The sequence below is a fragment of the Apodemus sylvaticus genome, chromosome 16 (assembly GCF_947179515.1).
Source record: "Apodemus sylvaticus chromosome 16, mApoSyl1.1, whole genome shotgun sequence".
NCBI lineage: Eukaryota > Metazoa > Chordata > Mammalia > Rodentia > Muridae > Apodemus > Apodemus sylvaticus.
Genome location: NC_067487.1, coordinates 47412528 through 47431775, shown reverse-complemented (window position 1 = coordinate 47431775; position 19248 = coordinate 47412528). Strand labels below are relative to the sequence as shown.

Sequence of the window (19248 nt, the reverse complement as noted above, 5' to 3'; positions counted from 1 at the left end):
CAGGCACCACACTGCCTTCCCCATAGTTTTGTATGCTTTCTTAAAAGATTAAACTTGTGGGAGATTGGGAAAAAAAGATGAAGGGGAAGAATAAATTAAAAAGACTAAAATGTCAGGAAGCAAGGCTAGCCTCTTGTGTATCCCAGAAAAGACAGAGTATAATTCAACTCCTATTTTAGCTTTTGTGATTCATACCAGGTTCCTTAGGTATTCCTCTTTCTATGCACCCGACACGACACACGGTCTCAGAGGGTCAGAGCTGGGTGGGCCACTTAATTTCTCGAGATGAGGAAAAGGTATATGGAGATAAGACTCCATCAGATGGCACCAAGCTACCAGGCCAGAAGTGAGACGAGAACACTATCATTTTGCAGATGCCTACGTGCATTATGAGACTTTAGCAAATACGCTATAATCGGATGTGAAGGTGACGTAAGCACTGAAGGGGCAGCACTGCTTAAGCGAGGTGGGTCGTCTTGTCAGCTTGACACGGTCTAGAAGCCCTGAGAAAAGACTCTCTGTGAGGGCTGCTTTACAATGGATTGGTCTGTGGGCACATCTGTGGGAAGTTATCTTTTTTTGAGAAGACTCAGCCAAACACGGATGGATGGAACCGTCCTCTGTCCTGAAAAATGTGAACTGCGTAAAAGGGAGCACGGGGAATCGAGCAAGTGAGCACGTTCATCTCTTCCTGCTCGCGGCAGTGGGCAGGAGGCCACTGTCTGAAGTACCTGCCTTGGCTTCATCACAATGAAGAACTGTAACCTGGAGTTATAGTGGCAAAAGAAACCTCTTTCCTCCAAATGGCTTTTTATCACAGCCATAGAAATGCTGTGTTACTTTTTCTCCCTTAATTTGGACATTGGTGGATCAAAAAGTCAGGGCCATAAAAAGCATCACATTTTTGAACCGCAGAGGGACCCCATTTCTGTGCACAACCCTAGGCACATCTTGAAGCTTTTTCTAGTACAGTTATAGAAACAGGGCCAAAGCAATAAGCCGTGTTTAGCAAAGTTAGTACAGACATCTCTCCAGCATTCTTCTTTGGCACGTACAGTTTGTTAGTACTTCCTGTGGAAGGCCATGCTCCAAGACACTGCAGCGGTGCAGCTGACTGAAGTCTGGAAGGCCTGCCTAGCTCTGGCCCTTTCCCACCCACCTGGCTGGCTGGATATGCTACAGCTAGCCAGTACTCAGACCTGGGCCACAGCAAGCTATCTTTTGGGTTTCTTTCTTTTTTGAAGTGGAATTTCATGTAGTCCGGGCTGGCCTTGAATTTGATGCTACATAGTTGAGGGTGAACTTGAATCAACAACCCTCTTGCCTTTTGTCAAGGTGCTTGGATTACAGACTTGCACCATCGTACTCAATTCCAGCAGGCCATTTTGAAGGCTGTCTAGCCTGGGACAAAGAACGTTCTTGCTTCTGCCTGTTGTGAAGGCTGTGGTGTCTCCACGCTAAGGCCCTCCCTCTTCTACTGCAACCCACAGTGGTGCAGGCTTCTATTTGCCCTGCACCCTGCACACCCCCCTCATCCCTGTGGGATTTGGGTTAAAGGACATCCAATGGTTATGGCATTTGCTGTTTTGTCTCTGACCCATGAGTCTTGTGTCTTCTGCTAGCACACAAGAAGCAGACTCAGGCTAATTAATTAGACTATAAGTGGGATGCTATCGAATCCCAGCACCTCAAATTCAGACGTCCCTGGAAAACTTGGAAAAAGAAATGTACAATGGTGAAGAGTCATAGGTAAGAAAAGCCAAGTATGCCTTTTTGAATTAGTCATATTTTTACACACTTTACCCAAACTGCCCCTCGATTCTTTACCCCTAGACTTTGTGGAAATAAGCCCGAGATGCGGGCTTCAGGTTCCAGACATTCCTTGGAAATTCTGCTCCCCTGCAGGTCAGGCTCTGAAAGCTAAAGCCGTGCACGCCCTCGGTTACAAGGGGTCACATCCTTCTCTCGGGTAGTGACAGAATAAGCCTGTGAGCTGCTGGCACGTGGGGAATGGGGTGGGGAAGCCACACACCGCAGGTGGCAGGCTGGGCTTTCAGACGAGTCTCTTGAGGTCATAGTCACTGCAGGAAGCTTCGCAGGCTAAAAATTGAAGCTCAGCTGGTGCTTGCTGGAGCATTCTGAGCTGTGCCCTGGGGTGCACTGGTGCTCAAGAGGGGACCTGATTCCTTTCTCCTTTCCCTGCCCTACAGTGAGGCCAGCCCCAGCCCTGCCTCTTTAGCTTTCCCATGCACCCGGCCACGGAGTGATCCAACCCCACCCCCAGCTCAGCTCTCCCCACGTGCCACACGATCGTTAAAAGCGAGCCCCAACCGCCCCTTTTGTCCAGTAGGCGCGGGCCGGGCTGGCGGGAGCTGGGGGCGGGAGCTGCCGCGAGCCAAGCGGGAGGCGAGCCGGCGGGCGCGGGACCTGCTCGGCGGGAGGAACTGAGGCTGGGGTTGGCGGCGGTTGGAGTTGGGGATGGGAAAACTCTGGTTTTCATTTCTGGAAAAGTGGTTGGATACAGAGGGAGAGGCAAAAAGGATAATATAACGATATCTTATTTGATGTAGGGAGACTCATAGGACCCAAGTACGCGTGCGCACTCGTGAGCGTGGATCGTGCTTTGGGGGAAAGCCTGGTGAAGCTTTGTGGGAAGGAAGCAATTGGGAGTCCGAGGAAGGGGTTTATGTGGCGCGTCGTATATTTCTGAGACATTTATGTTATGAGGACCCAAAGTATTGTAATGCGGTTGAGAAAAGATGGGCATTTGGGAAGTTTGGGTATCCTGGCTGCCACTTGATAGGAAACAGACTCAGCAACAGCAGATTTGAGGCACACAAGCTTTTAAATCAGATGTTGTCCTTGAACCGTATTTGATATTAATTAGGATAAAACATGCAAACATTTCCTTTTCTCACCATAAAGAGTTGCACTATAGAGGTTTTTATTCTTTTTGAATCAGAACGATCACGTGATTAAACAATTTAAAAAATGAAATTTAGAAGCTAGTTGTGGTGACTGGCTCTTTAATCCCAGTACTCCAGGTAGAGAGAGGGAAAAACCGAGGCAGAGGAATAGGGAGGCAGGGGCAGGAGCAGGGGCAGGGTCAGGGGCAGGGGCAGGGGCAGGGGCAGGGGCAGGGGCAAAGAGAGGCAGAGGCAGGCTAATATCTTTGGGTTTGAAACTGGTCCACCAGAAGGGTTCCAGACCACTCAAGCATGGCCTAAATCCACCACCACCACCATCACAATATTTTCAAATTTATGAAAACAAAATTGGTAAAAAAAAAAAAAATCCCATTATATACCTCCCCTAATTTCCCTAGATGCCAACATTTTATAATCATAGTAGGATGATCATAAGCAGTACTTATTAGATGTTAGATTTCTACATTAAATCAATTTCCCCATCTGGTGGCGGCAGATCCCACCTAGAATCTCAAGGCGGCTCACACAGTAGTGTGGTTTCTCTTAAGGTGTGATAACTGTTGTTGCTGGTTAACTATTCAGACTTTCAATGTGGGTTTGTCTATCCTCATGAAATTTAGATTATTCCTTTTACGCAGGAATACTTCAGAATTGAAGTAATGCCACAGCAGCTACTCCGCACCAGAAGATCTTCTGAAAGTGATTTTAGATGATGTGACTCATGTGTTATATGCCAGATTTTTTGAGTGAAATTTCCTTTTTGGATTTAGTTGTTTAGGGCATCCAATCTTCCTTATATGTACAATAAGCCAAGCACTCTGGATCTCTGAGTTATTACTGAGGCACTTAGTAAATGATGAACTATTCCCATTTTCTGTTGTAAATTTTAGTCTGAATATACAATAGTACATTATTTTTCAGTGATACTGGACATTGAACCTAGGGTCTCCTGCCTGTGGGGCTAACATTCTTTCAGTAGATTATAATCCAACCCCAAAATGCGCAATAACATTTTAAAGGAAGATACTTGCCTAATATTTCCCTGCTTCACACAAGAAAGAGAAGTGCATTTGGGAGCTGTGTACCCATGAATGAGTGTCTAAAATGCAATTTGAAAATGCATGATTGGTGGCTTTGAGCAAATAGTCCAGCCAGTCCTGATAGGATCCAAGATTCTGAAAGTCCCAGTTTACTTGGACCTATGGACCCCTTGTCTTTAAAATTACTTCCTTGTTTCTACAAAATGGGTAAATGTAATATATGTACATATATATGTATATATGCATACACACAATATATATACACATATATACAATAGAACAGATAAAAATAATCTCACATTTTCACTAGATTGCTTGTTTTGGTTGACATTTTCAGAATAGGTCATTTAACAATATACCTGACTCATGCAAAGATGGTTCACTTTGAGTCTTAATGTTTGCAGAAAGCATTTACTGGGACTTGGAATGAGTAAGCATTTGAACACACTGCCAGACCAGTAGCATTCTTGTGGGTAAGAAAGACATTCTAACACAAGCATTTTGGTAAATCTCATTTGAAGGTGGGGTTACCAGCACACATTTTCAACCCTTTGTCACTGAACACTGGGGGCTGGGTCGATGTGAAGCCGGTATTTCTTGTTTCAAAAGCATTAGAGTGAATTTTCAGACGTATTAGAATGGGTTTAAGTGGGTTTTTGTTTAAATTATTGACCGGTTTGAATCTCCTACCCCCCAAAATGCACAAGCGAACTTATTAGAGTTAAAATGCAATCTGATGTCACTTTGGGACGAGGACGTGGGCGCAGAGAAGCGGGCTGCCAGACCTGTTTCCCAGACAGTCTACCCTCTTGCCCTCTGGGGCGGGCAAGGCTGCGCAGCCCTTCTGGCTCCCGTCCGGTCAGCCGCCTCCAGGTCCCTCCAGGCCCTCAAGCAATTTCACCATCCATTCAGTCCCGGGCCTGGTCAGCTGTCTTACTGGCTTTTCACTCACTACGGTCCTTGACTCTTTGCCCTCTCACAAACCCCCTGGTTAGGAAGCAGCCTCCAAGATCCAGCCAGAGAACTTGGCCAGTTCCCAAAGTGGACAGTGCAGATGATTTATTAAATGGAAATGCCAATGCTTCTCCTTCTTGGCAGCCTACGTATCCCTCTTTTTTTTTTTTTTTTTTTTTTTAAAGTTTGAAGATAGAGGAACTAATGTGCTCTTTGGGAAACACGTTTACGTTATTTTCACAAGCCGTTATCACTAAGCAGTAAACAGAAGGGCGAGAATTACTGCTACACTTCCAAAGTTGATAGTCGGGGTTGGGTTGAAGAACAGGAGAGGGGGAACGAACAAAAAGAGATTAGAGTCCGTTAGGACGAAACGTTTTTGCTTTTGAAAACGGAAGCAACGGTGAACTCCAAAAACCCGCTTCTCTGCCCGCCGCCTCTGCACGTCCCGCGGTGGTGAGCGCCGCTGAGCAGGCAGGAGGCGCACACCCGCCACTGCTCGCGGCAAAGCTTGGCGCTGCGGCGCGCGCCCCCAGTGCAGGACCGCGGCTTGGAGGGCGGGACCCGGGAGGGCACCCCGACACCCCGCCCGCCCGCCCGCCGGGGAAGCCCTCCCAGACCTGACGTCACCGAGGCGCTGGCCCGCGGCGGGGCGGACGGAAGGAGGTTCCCGCTCGGATTGCCGCCCCGCGGGCTTTTTAAAGGGTACCCTGGGGAATGCGCTCCAGGAGCTGTGGGAGGAGCGAGGGGCTCAGGGATAGGAGGGGGAATTTGATGGGTTTAGGTGGGAAGAGACTCTCGCCTTTGGGAAGTCGTGCTTAGCTCCCGAGGGGAGAGGCGAGACACCCTGGAACAGCGCACTCACTTGGAGAAGGAGTGAAAACGGCAGCGCACCGCCCGGAGGAGGATCCGGACCGAAGAAGAGATGCTGTGGGTGAGTACCATCCTTTCTTTCTTGACCCAACCCTCCCAAAGGGCTTCTTGAGGAAGGTACAGTTTGTTAATACCCGGTTAGGACCAAACGATGCCACAAAATTCGACAGCCTAGTTTAAAATTTGAACGGTGTGAAATTTAGATTCTGGAGGTGCCTGGTTGCTTTAGAAAGAAAGAGTGAATGTGGTTCAGCAAGGATTAAAAAAAAATGTCACACTCTCCGTTATGATTTTCCTAAAGAGTTTTCTTCCTTCTTGTGCGACTCTATTTCCAAAGGAGAATATCATGCGGGTGCTCGCCAGCGGCATGAAGCAGCAGCGAAGCCAAGGTTCCCCCAAGGTGAGTTTTCTGGGCTTGCCCTTCCGTCTTCATTCTGTTCTCGAGCAAACTAATTCTTGCTAAAGAAGGCATTTGCAGGAATTATGGGAGAATTAATACGAGAATTAAAAACCTTTTTACTACAGAATCTAAAGACGTAAGAAACGGATTCCACAACTGACGGTAGCCATTTATACCTGCTTGCCGGACGCTTCCTGGTTTCTGTCTCCACGCAGGATGAACGTGGGTGTGTCAGGCAGGCAGTGCATTGCTAGCTGGCTGTTAGAACTTTATCCCAACAGTTGCTGGCTGCACTACCCTCTGCTGCACTCAGAAGTGTGCAAAGACGTGGAAATAGTGCCACCTGGTGGGTAAGGAAGTGTACTCAAGACAGCTACTAAAAGCTGGATCCAACACAGTATTTCTGCCCCTTAAAGCTCTAACCCAAAGCTTGTAGTTCTTTTTAAAAGAGTGTTCTTTTGAGACTTATTTTTATTATTTTGTGTATATTTACCTACATTTATATCTGTGCATCATGTGCGTGCGTGGTGCCTGCGGATTTCAGAAGAGGGCTTCTGATCCCCTGGAACTGGAGTTTCAGGTTTTTGGGGGCTGCCCTGTTGGTGTTGAGAATCTAATCTGGGTTCTCTGAAAGAGTAGTCAATGCTCTTAACTGCTGAGCCATCTCTCCAGCCCCTGTGCTTTCTTTAATAGAAGAAAAAGTTAAAGGCTCATATGACTTGCATCTCTATTACCATTTCTCTTTACACCAAATAGCCCACATTCTTTTAATTAATTCAAATCTCACCATTTGAATATTTTTAGATAGCTTATAAATTTTTCTATATTGAAGCAGTGACACTCAAAATCAAATATACAGCTGGACTTTTTGCCTTTTTTTTTTTTTTTTTTTTGGTGTTTTGGATTTTTGTTTTTCCCCTGAGACAGGGTTTCTCTGTATAGCCCTGACTGTCCTGGAACTCACTCTGTAGACCAGGCTGGCCTCGAACTCAGAAATACACCTGCCTCTGCCTCCCAGAGTGCTGGGATTACAGGCGTGAGCCACCACCGCCCGCCTACAGCTGGACTTTTAAAATGCAGTGACTAATGTCACCCATAGAGAAATAACATTTAAAAGCCCTTACATTGTTTAAAATTTAATACTACCTACCATGCATGTGACTTTAGTTATGTTCCCTGCCCAAATTATTTTATCTTCTAGATACTTTACTGCCTAATTCAATTGAACTGTTAATTCATTTCTACTGTGGTAGCAACACCTTTAGTTAAACATTAAATTTGGAAAACCCAAGTACAAGAATAGAGCGTTCTTTAGTAAGCACTTAATCCCAGCACTTGGGAGGCAGAGGCAGGTGGATCTCCAAGCTCTAGGCTAGCCTGGTCTACACAGTTCCAGGACAGCCAGGGCTACACAAAGAAACTGTCTGGAAAAAATTAACCAACCAACCTCCTGGCCCCAAGAAAAAAACAAAACACCAAAAACCAAATTTAAAGTTTTTTTTTTTTTTAAAGTGCTGGTATAGCTTGGAAATACAAACTTTTACTTCTTATAGTTTAGGAGAAAGGAAACAAGATTTCTCTATAAATTCTCTTCAGTTATTCAGTTATTAAGATTAGAGTTCTGGGGTTGGCAAGAAGGTTCAGCTGGTAAAGGTCCTCACCGCTAATCCTATCCTGGGAATTCTCATGGTGGTCAGTCCCCAGAATTCACATGGTGGAAGGAGAGAACCGACTCCCCCAAAGTTCCTTTGCTCTCTGAGTCCACACCACCGCTCTCCAGCAGTTCTGCAGCAGTGTGTTTATGTTACAGACTTAGCCTCAGCGACTCCATGGACTGTGAAAACCAGCACTTGCCGGACTCAGGTAGGCAGTGTGTTGTTAGCTGGCTGCGTTGGGTCAAGTTAGCAGCCGCAGACACCCTGCCACTTGCTTCTGGATGCATTCTTCTTGTAAATGAAGCACACTGTCTTACCTGTGTGCAACGGGTTGGCAGTGTATTGTTAGCTGGTTGAGTATGTGAGAGGCACCAGCTAACATGCAACTGCTCTCCTATTGCACATACAGTCCACATCAGGATGCTACTACATTTATAACTCACGCATGTGCTTTGCCCTGAAGAGGGCGCTGTTTATGATACCAGCTGTTAGTGGCTTTGGGTGACTTTTAAAGGGCAGATTTATAGTAATGAAAGTACTAACTATTGTTACCTTAAAAATGCAAGTAATATTTTTGGAGTCCTAGCTTGATATTATTAAAACGTTTATAAAGTTATGTATTTGTTTTTTGAACATAAGGTTTAGAATATAATGGAAAGCCTCATGTATTTGCCCAAGTTTTCAACTAAAGGTTTGGTATTCTTCTGGGGATGCCAGTTTCACAATCCAGCAGTACAGCAGGCCTCTGCAGTAGAACAGGCCTCTGCAGGGAGAGCAGGTCTCTGCAGTAGAGCAGGCCTCTGCAGGTAGAGCAGGCCTCTGCAGGGAGAGCAGGCCTCTGCAGCAGAGCAGGCCTCTGCAGGTAGAGCAGGCCTCTGCAGGTAGAGCAGGCCTCTGCAGGTAGAGCAGGCCTCTGCAGGTAGAGCAGGCCTCTGCAGCAGAGCAGGCCTCTGCAGGTAGAACAGGCCTCTGCAGGTAGAGCAGGCCTCTGCAGGTAGAACAGGCCTCTCTGCAGGTAGAGCAGACCTCTGCAGGTAGAGCAGGCCTCTGCAGGTAGAACAGACCTCTGCAGGTAGAGCAGTCCTCTGCAGTAGAGCAGGCCTCTGCAGGTAGAACAGGCCTCTGCAGGTAGAGCAGGCCTCTGCAGGTAGAGCAGGCCTCTGTAGGTAGAGCAGGCCTCTGCAGGTAGAGCAGGCCTCTGCAGGTAGAGCAGGCCTCTGCAGGTAGAGCAGGCCTCTGCAGGTAGAGCAGGCCTCTGTGGTAGAGCAGGCCTCTGCAGGTAGAGCAGGCCTCTGCAGGTAGAGCAGGCCTCTGTGGTAGAGCAGGCCTCTGTGGTAGAACAGGCCTCTGACCTCATGTGTGCACCAAGAGAAGGGGGATTTGTGTTAATTTTCAAAATGACCCACAGATTAAAACATTTTCAGTAGAAGTATCTAGAAAACTGGGGGTATTTTGGGGATGGGATGGGGATGGGTTTACTTGTTTGGGGAAACTTAACTCAGTTCTCCTATTTTGTATAGAATAGTGAAATAGTTTTTACAATAATTGGAAGAACATGAGATCTAGTTTATGAAGAGAGAAGAGCTGACTACAAATATTATTTAAAGTACTTCCTCATTCTTTGGGAGGCCGTTTGACTCATGGAACAGAATCAAGAGGGTCATATGGTGACCTCAGGTAGACATCTGCAAGGAATCACTAGAACTCACTTTGGTATACTGACCTACTAGGGACATATAAGATGAAAGAAACATACTGCACTCTTTAAGTTATTGGGCCAAATTTTCCTGGTGAAATAAATTTGCATTAACTACTTAAATTTAAAATCTTTCTTGGACTTAGGTTAAACAGATACTATTAACTGATTTCTATGTATTTTACTATTTTCAAATTTCATCCTTTTTTTTATTGTTGTTGACCAGTATTAGATTCTATTATTATGGTCTTTGTTTTTAAGACAGCTAAGTAAATATTGTTTTCACTTTTTGTTTTTGTTTTTAGCATTTTTATTTATTCCCTGAGAATTTCACACATGGACACAATGAATTTTGATTCAACCCAAACCTCCCATCCCTGGACCTTCCCCAGTACCTCCCTTCTACCTCTATGGCTTCTTTTTAAAAGTAACACTGAAGCTGGAAGGTGGTGGTGCACACCTGTAATCCCAGCACTCTGGGAGGCAGAGGCAGGCGGATTTCTGAGCTCGAGGCCAGCGTGGGCTACAGAGTGAGTTTCAGGACAGCCAGGGCTACACAGAGAAACCCTGTCTCGAAAAAACCAAATCCAAAAAAACAAAAAACGAAACCCAAAAAACCACAGAGCCCAATTAGAGCTGTCTGCATTCACACGTGCGAGTGTGGGAGCGTCCATCTGAACGTGAGAAATCTGTGACAGTTCCTACCCTTGAAGAAAAATGACCTCAGTTTCCCATGTGTCATCATTCGCCAGTGGCTTCTCAGCTAGGGTGGAGCCTGCTGGCCCCTCCCCCATCCACACTGGACTATTGGCTGGCGTCCTCTTACACAGGTCTGCTCATCTGAGTGTGAGGACCACACAGGCCCAGGAGACAGTGTTTCCCAGTGTTTCCTCATTCTCTGCTTACACTCTGTCTGCCCCGCTTTTCTATGATGGTCCCCGACCTTTTGTGGGTTGATATAAATCAGACGCATTAGCAGTCACTGATTCTCAGTACTTTGACCTATCACGTTTTCATCTTTTTTTTTTAAAGGTTAAATTTCAGAATGTTTTTTTCCTAGTTAATGACCTGTCAATAAAAATAAAATCTACTAAGCTTAGAAGGTATTTCTTTGTGTTTTATTTTTTTTTAAATTGAAAAGGAAGGCATAAAACAACATTTGTACTCAGTAAACATGCATGTATTTTGGAATGCTGGGGTGTAACCCGGGACCTGCACAAACACCCTCAAGCACGCATATTTAAAGCACTTCCTTACTTCTGTTACCGAGCTGATGAGACAGGAGGGCAGAGTGGGGTGAGATCCAAGTAAGGGAATGAGGTCCACTGGTAAGCAGAAAAATAAAGATACACGTTAGAAAAATCAGCCAGGCATTGTACACTACACCTGTAACCCAACATAGGGAGGTAGAGGAGTTTAATGCAGCCTTGGCTATGTGACAAATTGCTTGAGGCCAGTCTGGGTTTTATGAGACTCCCCTTTCAAAACAAAACAGCAAAACAAAAGCAAAGAACAAAGGTGAACTACTACTAAATGTGTGTGGGTGTGGGTGGAAGTGACAGGGCGGGGGAGGGGAAGTGAGGGACCCAGCATCCAGGAAAGAAAGAGCAAGAGGTGCTGCGGCCCCTGCTGCCTCCGTGGGAAAGCCAGTGCGCTCTGCTCTTCACAGCGTCTGAAAGGGAACCCTTTGCTACCTCATCCCAATTCTTGGCTTCTACCTGCTCTTTATCCCCTCAAGGACAATACCCCGCCCCCTCCCCCAGCAGAGTCTGGGAGGAGAGAGCCAAGGGTGGCACGGAATCATTTGTAGGCAAAATGATAAAATTCCACTGCAAGCCAATCTGAGGACTCAATATGGGCCGACTCGGTCCAGGCAGGCCATTTTCTCCTGTGGGAACACTATTATGTACAGGGACCACTTAGTGTGTCAGCTCACGCAAGGAAGACTTAAAACTTAGTTAATATTTGAAAAGGAAACTATAGTTTTTGCTTTCCTTCTTGGGTTCCCTTCCCTCTACGCTCCCCCTTACTCTTGCCCTGCCCTCGTCATTTCTTTTTTTACCTGCATATTTTCCTACTCATTAGGCAGCATTCAGAAACTGCATACACGCCCACGTTTGTGTGGATCCTGTTAAAATTCGGTATTTACAATAGGTAAAAGGACGCGTTCAATACATTTCCCATGTAGGCTTTTCTCCTTGGGGAGCCTTATGACCTTTCGTAATCAATCCTATTTGTAAGGATTTTTCATTTGTTGGAGCCATCTTCCGTTGACTGTGAGAAGCAATGATTAAAATCTCAGAAAATATGCGAGCTAGGTACTCAGCTGTTGATAGATTGACACTGGTCACAGAATATTTAGGCTATGAAACTGTACAGATACAAGTCAGGATTTCTCTTCAAGAAAGCCTGTTAAATAGCTACGAGACACCAAGCAATATAGGAAAATTACTCATATATAACATATATAACGTATATATGTGTACATATAACGATCATTTGTGTATATGTATGTTTGCATAGATTAGAGTGCATCTGTAACATGTATATATGTACATATATAAAATGTTATATATACATTGTATATATGTATATTATATGTATATAACTTGCATATGTTATATATACAGATGCATGCATGATATAGATGCACTATAATTTTTTATGATTAAGAGGTGCAGCTTTCAGGGCACATTCATATTTCAGTCCCAATGTTCTCTGCTGTTGCATCAACCATGAATAAATGATGAGTTTGTATGATGAACTTTAGTCAACAAATTAACTCAATGAAGGTACATGCAACCACATGTCTCTGTTTTGTGTTGAAGATGACACCTTTTTTCATACTTCCCACAGCCTGCAGCAGTCTGTATTTGGGAAGCAGTGCTCCAGTTAAGGATGAGTGCGACCCCCCCCCCCCCAGTCGTAAGTGGCAGCACACTAACAAACAGGTCTTCTCCATTATCAGCTGAATGAATGTTGGGGGTCTCTGAAGGGACCCTTGAGTTTCTGTCAAGGCCATTCACAGAACATGCTTTTAGAGCCTTGCCTGCCTGCTCTGCCTTCCAAAGTGCGAGGGAGGCTGGCTATTGTTGAGATCATGGGTTAGATGAAGCAAGCGGACCTGGAGACACTGGGTGGATGGAAGAAGCTCTTTATCTGGCCTTGGAGAGAAGTGGTGACTTGAGAACATCAAAATCACATCTCCAGTAGATGACAGTCAAGGTCACTCTCTATTCGGCTTTGTGATCACCCACCTAGCAGTGTGGGTCTGCATTGCCTGCGTGCTGCTAGTTGGCGCTTCTGCGCACGTGCCTGGAGGGAGCATGCGCAGATGTGCAGATGCGTTGGCAGAGCTTTTGGTGCTCTGGAAAATCAGGAGTCGGAGGATGTTGGCACTAGAGCTTGGAAAGCAAATCTTGGAGAGGTAGGTTCTGCTGGAGATTGAATTTAGAGGCCCAGAATGTAAATTGCTAGTTGGCTGTTGGGGTAAAATTACAAAAGCCAAGTAGACTTCAGTGGTTCCTGTTTCACTGACCACAATCCAGGTTCTGGTTGCTTCCCTGGGGAGAACGCTATTTGACAGAATTTGGGAGGCCTTTTTGTTCCAATTTACCTCCACTTTACAGGTAAGGGGACTGATATCAGTTAACAGTAGTAAGTGGCTTGTCAGAAGTCGTGCAGCTGGTGAGGTGTCTCCAAGTTTTTTGGCATACAAATCTGGCATTCGGGAAGCTATCCCTGCAAGACTTGCCACCTGTAGTGGGTACTGCACTTCCAGAGAGCTCAGGGAACACATAGCTAGTCCTGTGCTTGGAAACACGCTTTGAAGCAGAAGCAGAAGGTGACACGGAATGTGTTTTGTTTCTGTGAGAACGTTAGTATAGTATGATGGCTTGACTGAACTCACTAGAAGACCTTCACTCTTCTATATTGGGTCAAAACGGAGTCAACCTCGGGCTACTTACAGTGCTCCTCCTCCTCCTCCGCCCAATTGTAAATGGTTCTATTCCTCTCCATTCCCGACGTCCGCCCTAGTAGTTCTTTTATGCAAGGCACGTCACAGGATAATAATTCATCTTTACCACTTAGCAGGTTATTTTGTTAGCTACAAGGCTGATAACACAGATTATAGCTTTCGGAGAGAAGGGGCAAATATCTCTGCAAAAAGGTGCAGGTTTGGATTTGAGGGCTTACATGACTGCAATGCCTCCCGTTGCATTGGAGTTTTGATTATCTGAAGGTGGTGTTTACAGTTTGCAGTGTTAGAATGACATAGAATTAAATTCTCCCCAAATTCAGTCTCTTAGCAGCCAAAACTGACCTGTAAGAAATCGAGTCAAATGTCCACATACTTATGTCCTTTTTCCTATATGTGGCAGTTTTTACTCAAAATTAAAGGCTAGCCTCAGTGCTAATATCCTATGTATGTAATTTAAATTGATCCTTAGAAGAATCGCATGGAGGGCCTGAACATGTTTTCTTTCTCCTCCTCCTCCTCCTCCTTCAGATTTCTTTATTTTATGTATGTGAGGACACTGTGGCTGTCTTCAGACACACCAGAAAAGGGCATCGGATCCCATTACAGATGGTTGTGAGTCACCATGTGGTTGCTGGGATTTGAACTCAGGACCTCTGAAAGAGCAGTCAGTGCTCTTAACCACTGAGCCATCTCTCTAGCTCATGAAGTTGTTTTCAAATCATTTAGAAGTGACAATTTGGCCATATTCAATAAGACACTAAAGCCTGTATTAGAGAAACACCAAATAAAAATCTGTATGTGAAACAAATCTATCCAATGATTGGGAAGTCTGCTCTCTACCAGGCATGGCACTCAGCGTCCCAGCACTCAGGAGGCAGAGGCAGGTGGATCTCTGAGTTCAAGGCCAGCCTGGTCTACAGAGTGAGTTCCAGGACAGCCAGGGCTACGCAGAGAAGTCCTGTCTCAAAAAAACTGAAAAGAAAAACAAATACACTTTATATTCTGCAACATTCATTGTATATTTATTACATTTAGAGTTAGTTACTCCAAACATGCCTCACAGTGTTCCCTGTCCCATGTGGGGACCTCGCTCAGGCATTGGTTTTCCCACAAGGTTAACCCTAGAGAACGCTAAGTTGGACAACAGCGAAGGGTATGGTGACTGAACATTCTAGATTCTTTCCTTCTGGTCAGTAGAAGTAATATACTTCATGATTCTGGCTGACCCCCACCCCCCCTTTCTTCCCTCTTTAGGTTACATTTTTATCTTGGGGACAGCCATTGCAACTGAGTAGTAAGATGGCCTTAAAAATCTTTTCGTACCATATGTTTTGGAATCTAAAAGGAGGCCCCTCTGTCCTGTTGTGCTAGCCTGACTCCAGGGTGCTTTCACAGATCCTCTTTCTTTTTAAGAATGATTTGCCCGATCATTTGTGATATGTGAGGTCTGATGGCTTCAATGGGTTCTTCTGGCCTCCAGAACTTCACGACTTGTCCCTCAGGGTTGACCAGATACTTCCAAAAGTTCCACCTTGGCTCCTTCTTGGAAGAATCTAAAACATTCAGAATATATTTCCCTGAGTATGATATTATTCTTTGTTATTAAAATTTCAGTTTTATTAGCATATGTATAAGTAACAATATCACAATCAGGTACTATGATTGTCATAATATTATTAATAAGAAGAACAAAATAAAATACCCACACAGAACTGAGCTCAGGGCTTTAATAACCAGACTTCAATATACTAGACTTCATAGGTAGCTGTCCTGATCTAGAGTCAAGACATGAAACAAAGTTGTATATTTTAGATTTGTTGATCTAAACACATTTTCTCTTTTTGTCAGCTATGTAGCCCAAGTTGTAACTCAGTCTCTTGAATGCTGGGGGTAACAGGTAAGTGCCACCAGGCCTATCAAGATTGAACAAATTTAATCTCTAGTTCATAACATTCATGTACCTCAGGCTGGCCTCAAATTCACTACAAAGCTCAGGCTAACTCTGAATTCACTATATAGCCAAAGCTAACCTTGAACTCTTAATTCCCCAAGGCTCCACCTTCCCGATACTGGAAATTATAGATATTTGCCACCACTTAAGTCTGTTTTCAACATTTTTAAAATATAAAATAATCTAAAGTCCTTGGTAATAGAAATGTATGAACTTATTTTTCATATTTAATGTACTAAGGTTTCAAATATCGTTATGAACTATATAGCTGAAAATGGCATGGACTTGAGATAATCATTGAGAAATTATAATGTTCTTTTGATAACTATTAATGTAAATTTTTTCATTTCTATAATTTGGGGTCTATATCCTTAATATTGATGAACATGAGAAAAAGAAATAGTAACTAGGGGTTGGGAAGAAAGTTCTGTGGTTCAGAGTGGCTATTGCTCTTGCAGAGGACCTGGGTTCAATCCCCAGCACCCACATGGTGGCCCACAACCATCTGTGACTCCAGTTTCAGGAGATTGGGTACCCTCTTCTGGCCACTTTGGGAACCAGGCACACATGTACAAATACATACACGCAGGCAAAATATATACATATATATATTGAATGCTTTGCTCTGAATGAGAAAGCATCTGAATGCTTTGCTCAAGGAAGGGCTCCTTGCTGCTCTGCCTTTTCTGTGTACCCCAGAAATAAAAGCCACAGGGTTCCTGTCCATTGCCTTACAAGTGCTCCAGCGTGCTTTAAATAGATGGCTGTGCTAGCCTAATTATAGAGGAACCCGCACAGGGCTGGGTTTTGAAAATAAGTTATTTTGCTTTGGATTTCAGCAAAACCCTGGCAAACTGACAGGTCAACCTTGAGGATAATGCCTCTGATAAAAAGGTCATCATAAAAGTAAACATAAAGATGTGCTCAGTTAGTGATGTTCTGCCACAGGTATCCCTGAAAGCCAGGGAAACTGCCCCAAAGGCTGGTTAGGTGATGGGAGAGTTGAGATACTTAGGGCAAGCAGGTGAGGCCACACTTCACGTAAAGCCTTCACCATGATGGCCGTAGAAATAGACACATATCAAAGTAGAATTCTTTACCATCTAAGAAGTCAGAACGTCAATGTCAAAGACATATAACTTTTAGAAAGTTGCAAAGCAGGGTGGGTGGTGGGGGTGAGTGGTGGTGGGGAGGGTCTGGATCTTTGATAGTTTTATGAAAATTTCCCAGTAAAATATTTTAAATGAAATATGAGCTATGGTCCTAATAATATCTATCTTTCTCTATATCATTTATATATTATGTATGAAATGAGAATGAACAACATTGAGGCAGAAGAGATATTTACCAACAAGAAATCTAAACGCAGGTTCTGCTTCCGGCCCTAAAATCTTAATCTTGTGGAAGATGGGGAATGTGACTCCGTAGTTTGTTCTCGCAAATGATTCTACCTCCTTGCTGGACTTGGGCTCCGACTCTCCAAACTGATTGCACGGGAAAGCCAGAACGTTGAAATGATACGGCCCAAACTCCTTGTGCAGCTCCCTGAGGGTCACATAACTCTTGTCTGTGTACCGGCAGTCACTAGCCACGTTTACAACTAGGGAAGCCTCCCGGAAAAAGAAAAAAAAAAACACCGGAAAGAGAAGCAAAAGATTAAAAAAAAATCCTTCATGCAGTTAAAATCCTAAACCATTTTGGGAGGCTACGATGTCTGATAGATTCCGAATTTCTAGAGAGATTCAACTTTATTGAAAATCATAACCCAAATGAATGGGTGAAGACTGTGACAAAGTCTAGTTAGTTAAAGAACACTCAGTAGCGGGGCTCACTGTAACCACATAGCATCTTCTAGATACTACGGCATCGCTTCCGCACAAAAGAGAAGGCAGCTTTCGAGAAAAACAGTCGTTTTATGCAGTGGAAGTTTAAAGCTCTTAGAACTCTGATAACTAAAAGGACCTCTGACTATATTACTTTGAAGACTCTATGCTGAGCGTAAGTATCAGGGCCGAGGAACAACAGAGATAAAAATCCGAAGACTTACTTTGCCTTTGAATTTTTCCAGAGACACCGCCCTCCCTTTGGCGTCCTTCACTTCAAAGGAGTAGAAACTGTTGACTCTCGGCTTCAGGAATTTTAACTGAAGGAGAAAAAGCATCACTGTGCACAGAACCATAGAGAGCAAGACTGCAAACATCTTTGCTTTGGGCCCGGAACATTTTAGTGGGTAAGCAGCGAGAGGCTCCATTTTGGACGATTCTGGAAGTCTCAGCAGGCTGGAATCCAAGGAGGGGCTGAAACTTGAAACCCGCCGAGTTTAAGGAGAACTGGAAGGGGTTAAAGACCCCTTGGTTGCTGAATAGCAGGAGAACCCTTTCCCAGAAGAATCAAACGAAGTCAGAAACTCAAAAAAATTCAACATTCTTATTAACGTGGCTGCACTTTAACTTTTTTTTCCCCCTTTGGATAGAAAAATTCTATCGATTTTTTTTTAGCAGATCCTTAACACGCCCCCTTCTACGTTTCACCAGAAGGTGGTGCTCTTGTAACTTGGAAATGAGTGGTTGTCTGGCCTGCTCATCATCCTGTGTTGACTGAGCAATGGATTGGGTATGGAGGACTGAATAACACCCAGGAATAGTTTAGAGTGCAGATTAATGTGGTCTGTTAATATGACGTGTGACCACAAAGAGCCTAAAAGTGTTACATATTTATTGATCATACTATATGAATATAAAGAATTTATAATAGAGCAACGAAGGTTGGAAAAGGTCATCCTATATTTTCTGACTTCATCTAGTGACGGCAGCCGGATCCCAGGAGAATTGAGCAAAAGTAGAAAACCATAAACGCATAACGCCCCTTCTCTATCTGAAAGGATAGCAGCACCCTTGCACACGGAGGCACACATTCACAGGCACACACTCACATACACAGATATGCACACACACAGACATCCATACATAGGCACACATCTGCAGATACACCCAGGTATACATATGAACACTCAGGCACAGGTATATGCAGGCACACATATAGTCACATACACACAGGTACACACACACATATACATAGGTACACACACATACACACATATTCCCATAATACACATATATACACATATTCCCTCCACATATGCACCACCACATAACTCCTCACATACATATATACATACACACTATATGCACACACACATATATCCCATTGAGAAATTTCATGGAATAGTTCTTAGACCTACTCTATAATCCTGTCCATAGCACTTCTGAGACAGCATGGTTCTGACCTATGAAAACAACGTGTTAATGGATTCCAAACTGTAGATTAGAAAATCCTGGCCTCTATATTAAGTCAGAACCTTTACAGCAGAATTCAAATATTTAAATAGCAGAATTCAAGCACAAACCCCAAACAAAACCTGCAAACCCACGTCTGTGTGGACACACTCACTAGCTGCTGTATCTTTCATCTCTTTTCTCTTTGGCTATAGCTCACTACACAGGGCCTTTGCTCTGAAGACATAGTTATTGGGGGTGGACACTGGAGGTGGCTAAGGGCTGGATATCCCCCAGTCTCCTTAGGATCTGCCCTGTTAACCACACAGGAAATTCTGGACTAAGATGTTATTCATTTGGTGGCACTGCACATTTCCAGGAAGTCTAGAGTGAGCTGAGACGCTGGCTTTCTCTTGCTCCTGATGCTTCAGAGCACCTGTCCCCAGCTTCTGCTGTGTGTGGGGTTGGGTGTAGTTGAGCAAAGGTAGTTTGGGC

The 19248-nt window shown here is 44.4% G+C and overlaps 2 protein-coding genes across 3 annotated transcripts in view; one reads left to right on the top strand and one right to left on the bottom strand.

The window, feature by feature from the left end:
- Positions 1 to 607: 607 nt before the first annotated feature.
- Cdc20b (cell division cycle 20B) overlaps positions 608 to 19248 on the top strand; it is a 64825-nt gene continuing 46184 nt past the window's right edge. Inside the window, 5 exon segments of the mRNA XM_052159634.1 lie at positions 608 to 671; positions 1834 to 1969; positions 2351 to 2513; positions 5811 to 5855; positions 6132 to 6194. Of these exon segments, the coding sequence (XP_052015594.1) occupies positions 608 to 671; positions 1834 to 1969; positions 2351 to 2513; positions 5811 to 5855; positions 6132 to 6194 (471 nt within the window).
- Positions 14536 to 17926, bottom strand: Gpx8 (glutathione peroxidase 8 (putative)). 2 transcript variants are annotated; one of them, XM_052159925.1, is made up of 3 exons: positions 17526 to 17913; positions 16827 to 17088; positions 14536 to 15080 (listed from the first exon to the last, which is right to left on the bottom strand). In XM_052159925.1, exons 1-3 carry the CDS (start codon positions 17727 to 17729, stop codon positions 14917 to 14919), a joined length of 630 nt encoding a protein of 209 aa, XP_052015885.1. In that variant the 5' UTR covers positions 17730 to 17913; the 3' UTR covers positions 14536 to 14916. The 2 variants fall into 2 exon arrangements, with proteins under 2 accessions (XP_052015885.1, XP_052015887.1); XM_052159927.1 differs by lacking the exon at positions 16827 to 17088 and having other exon boundaries at positions 14928 to 15080; positions 17526 to 17926.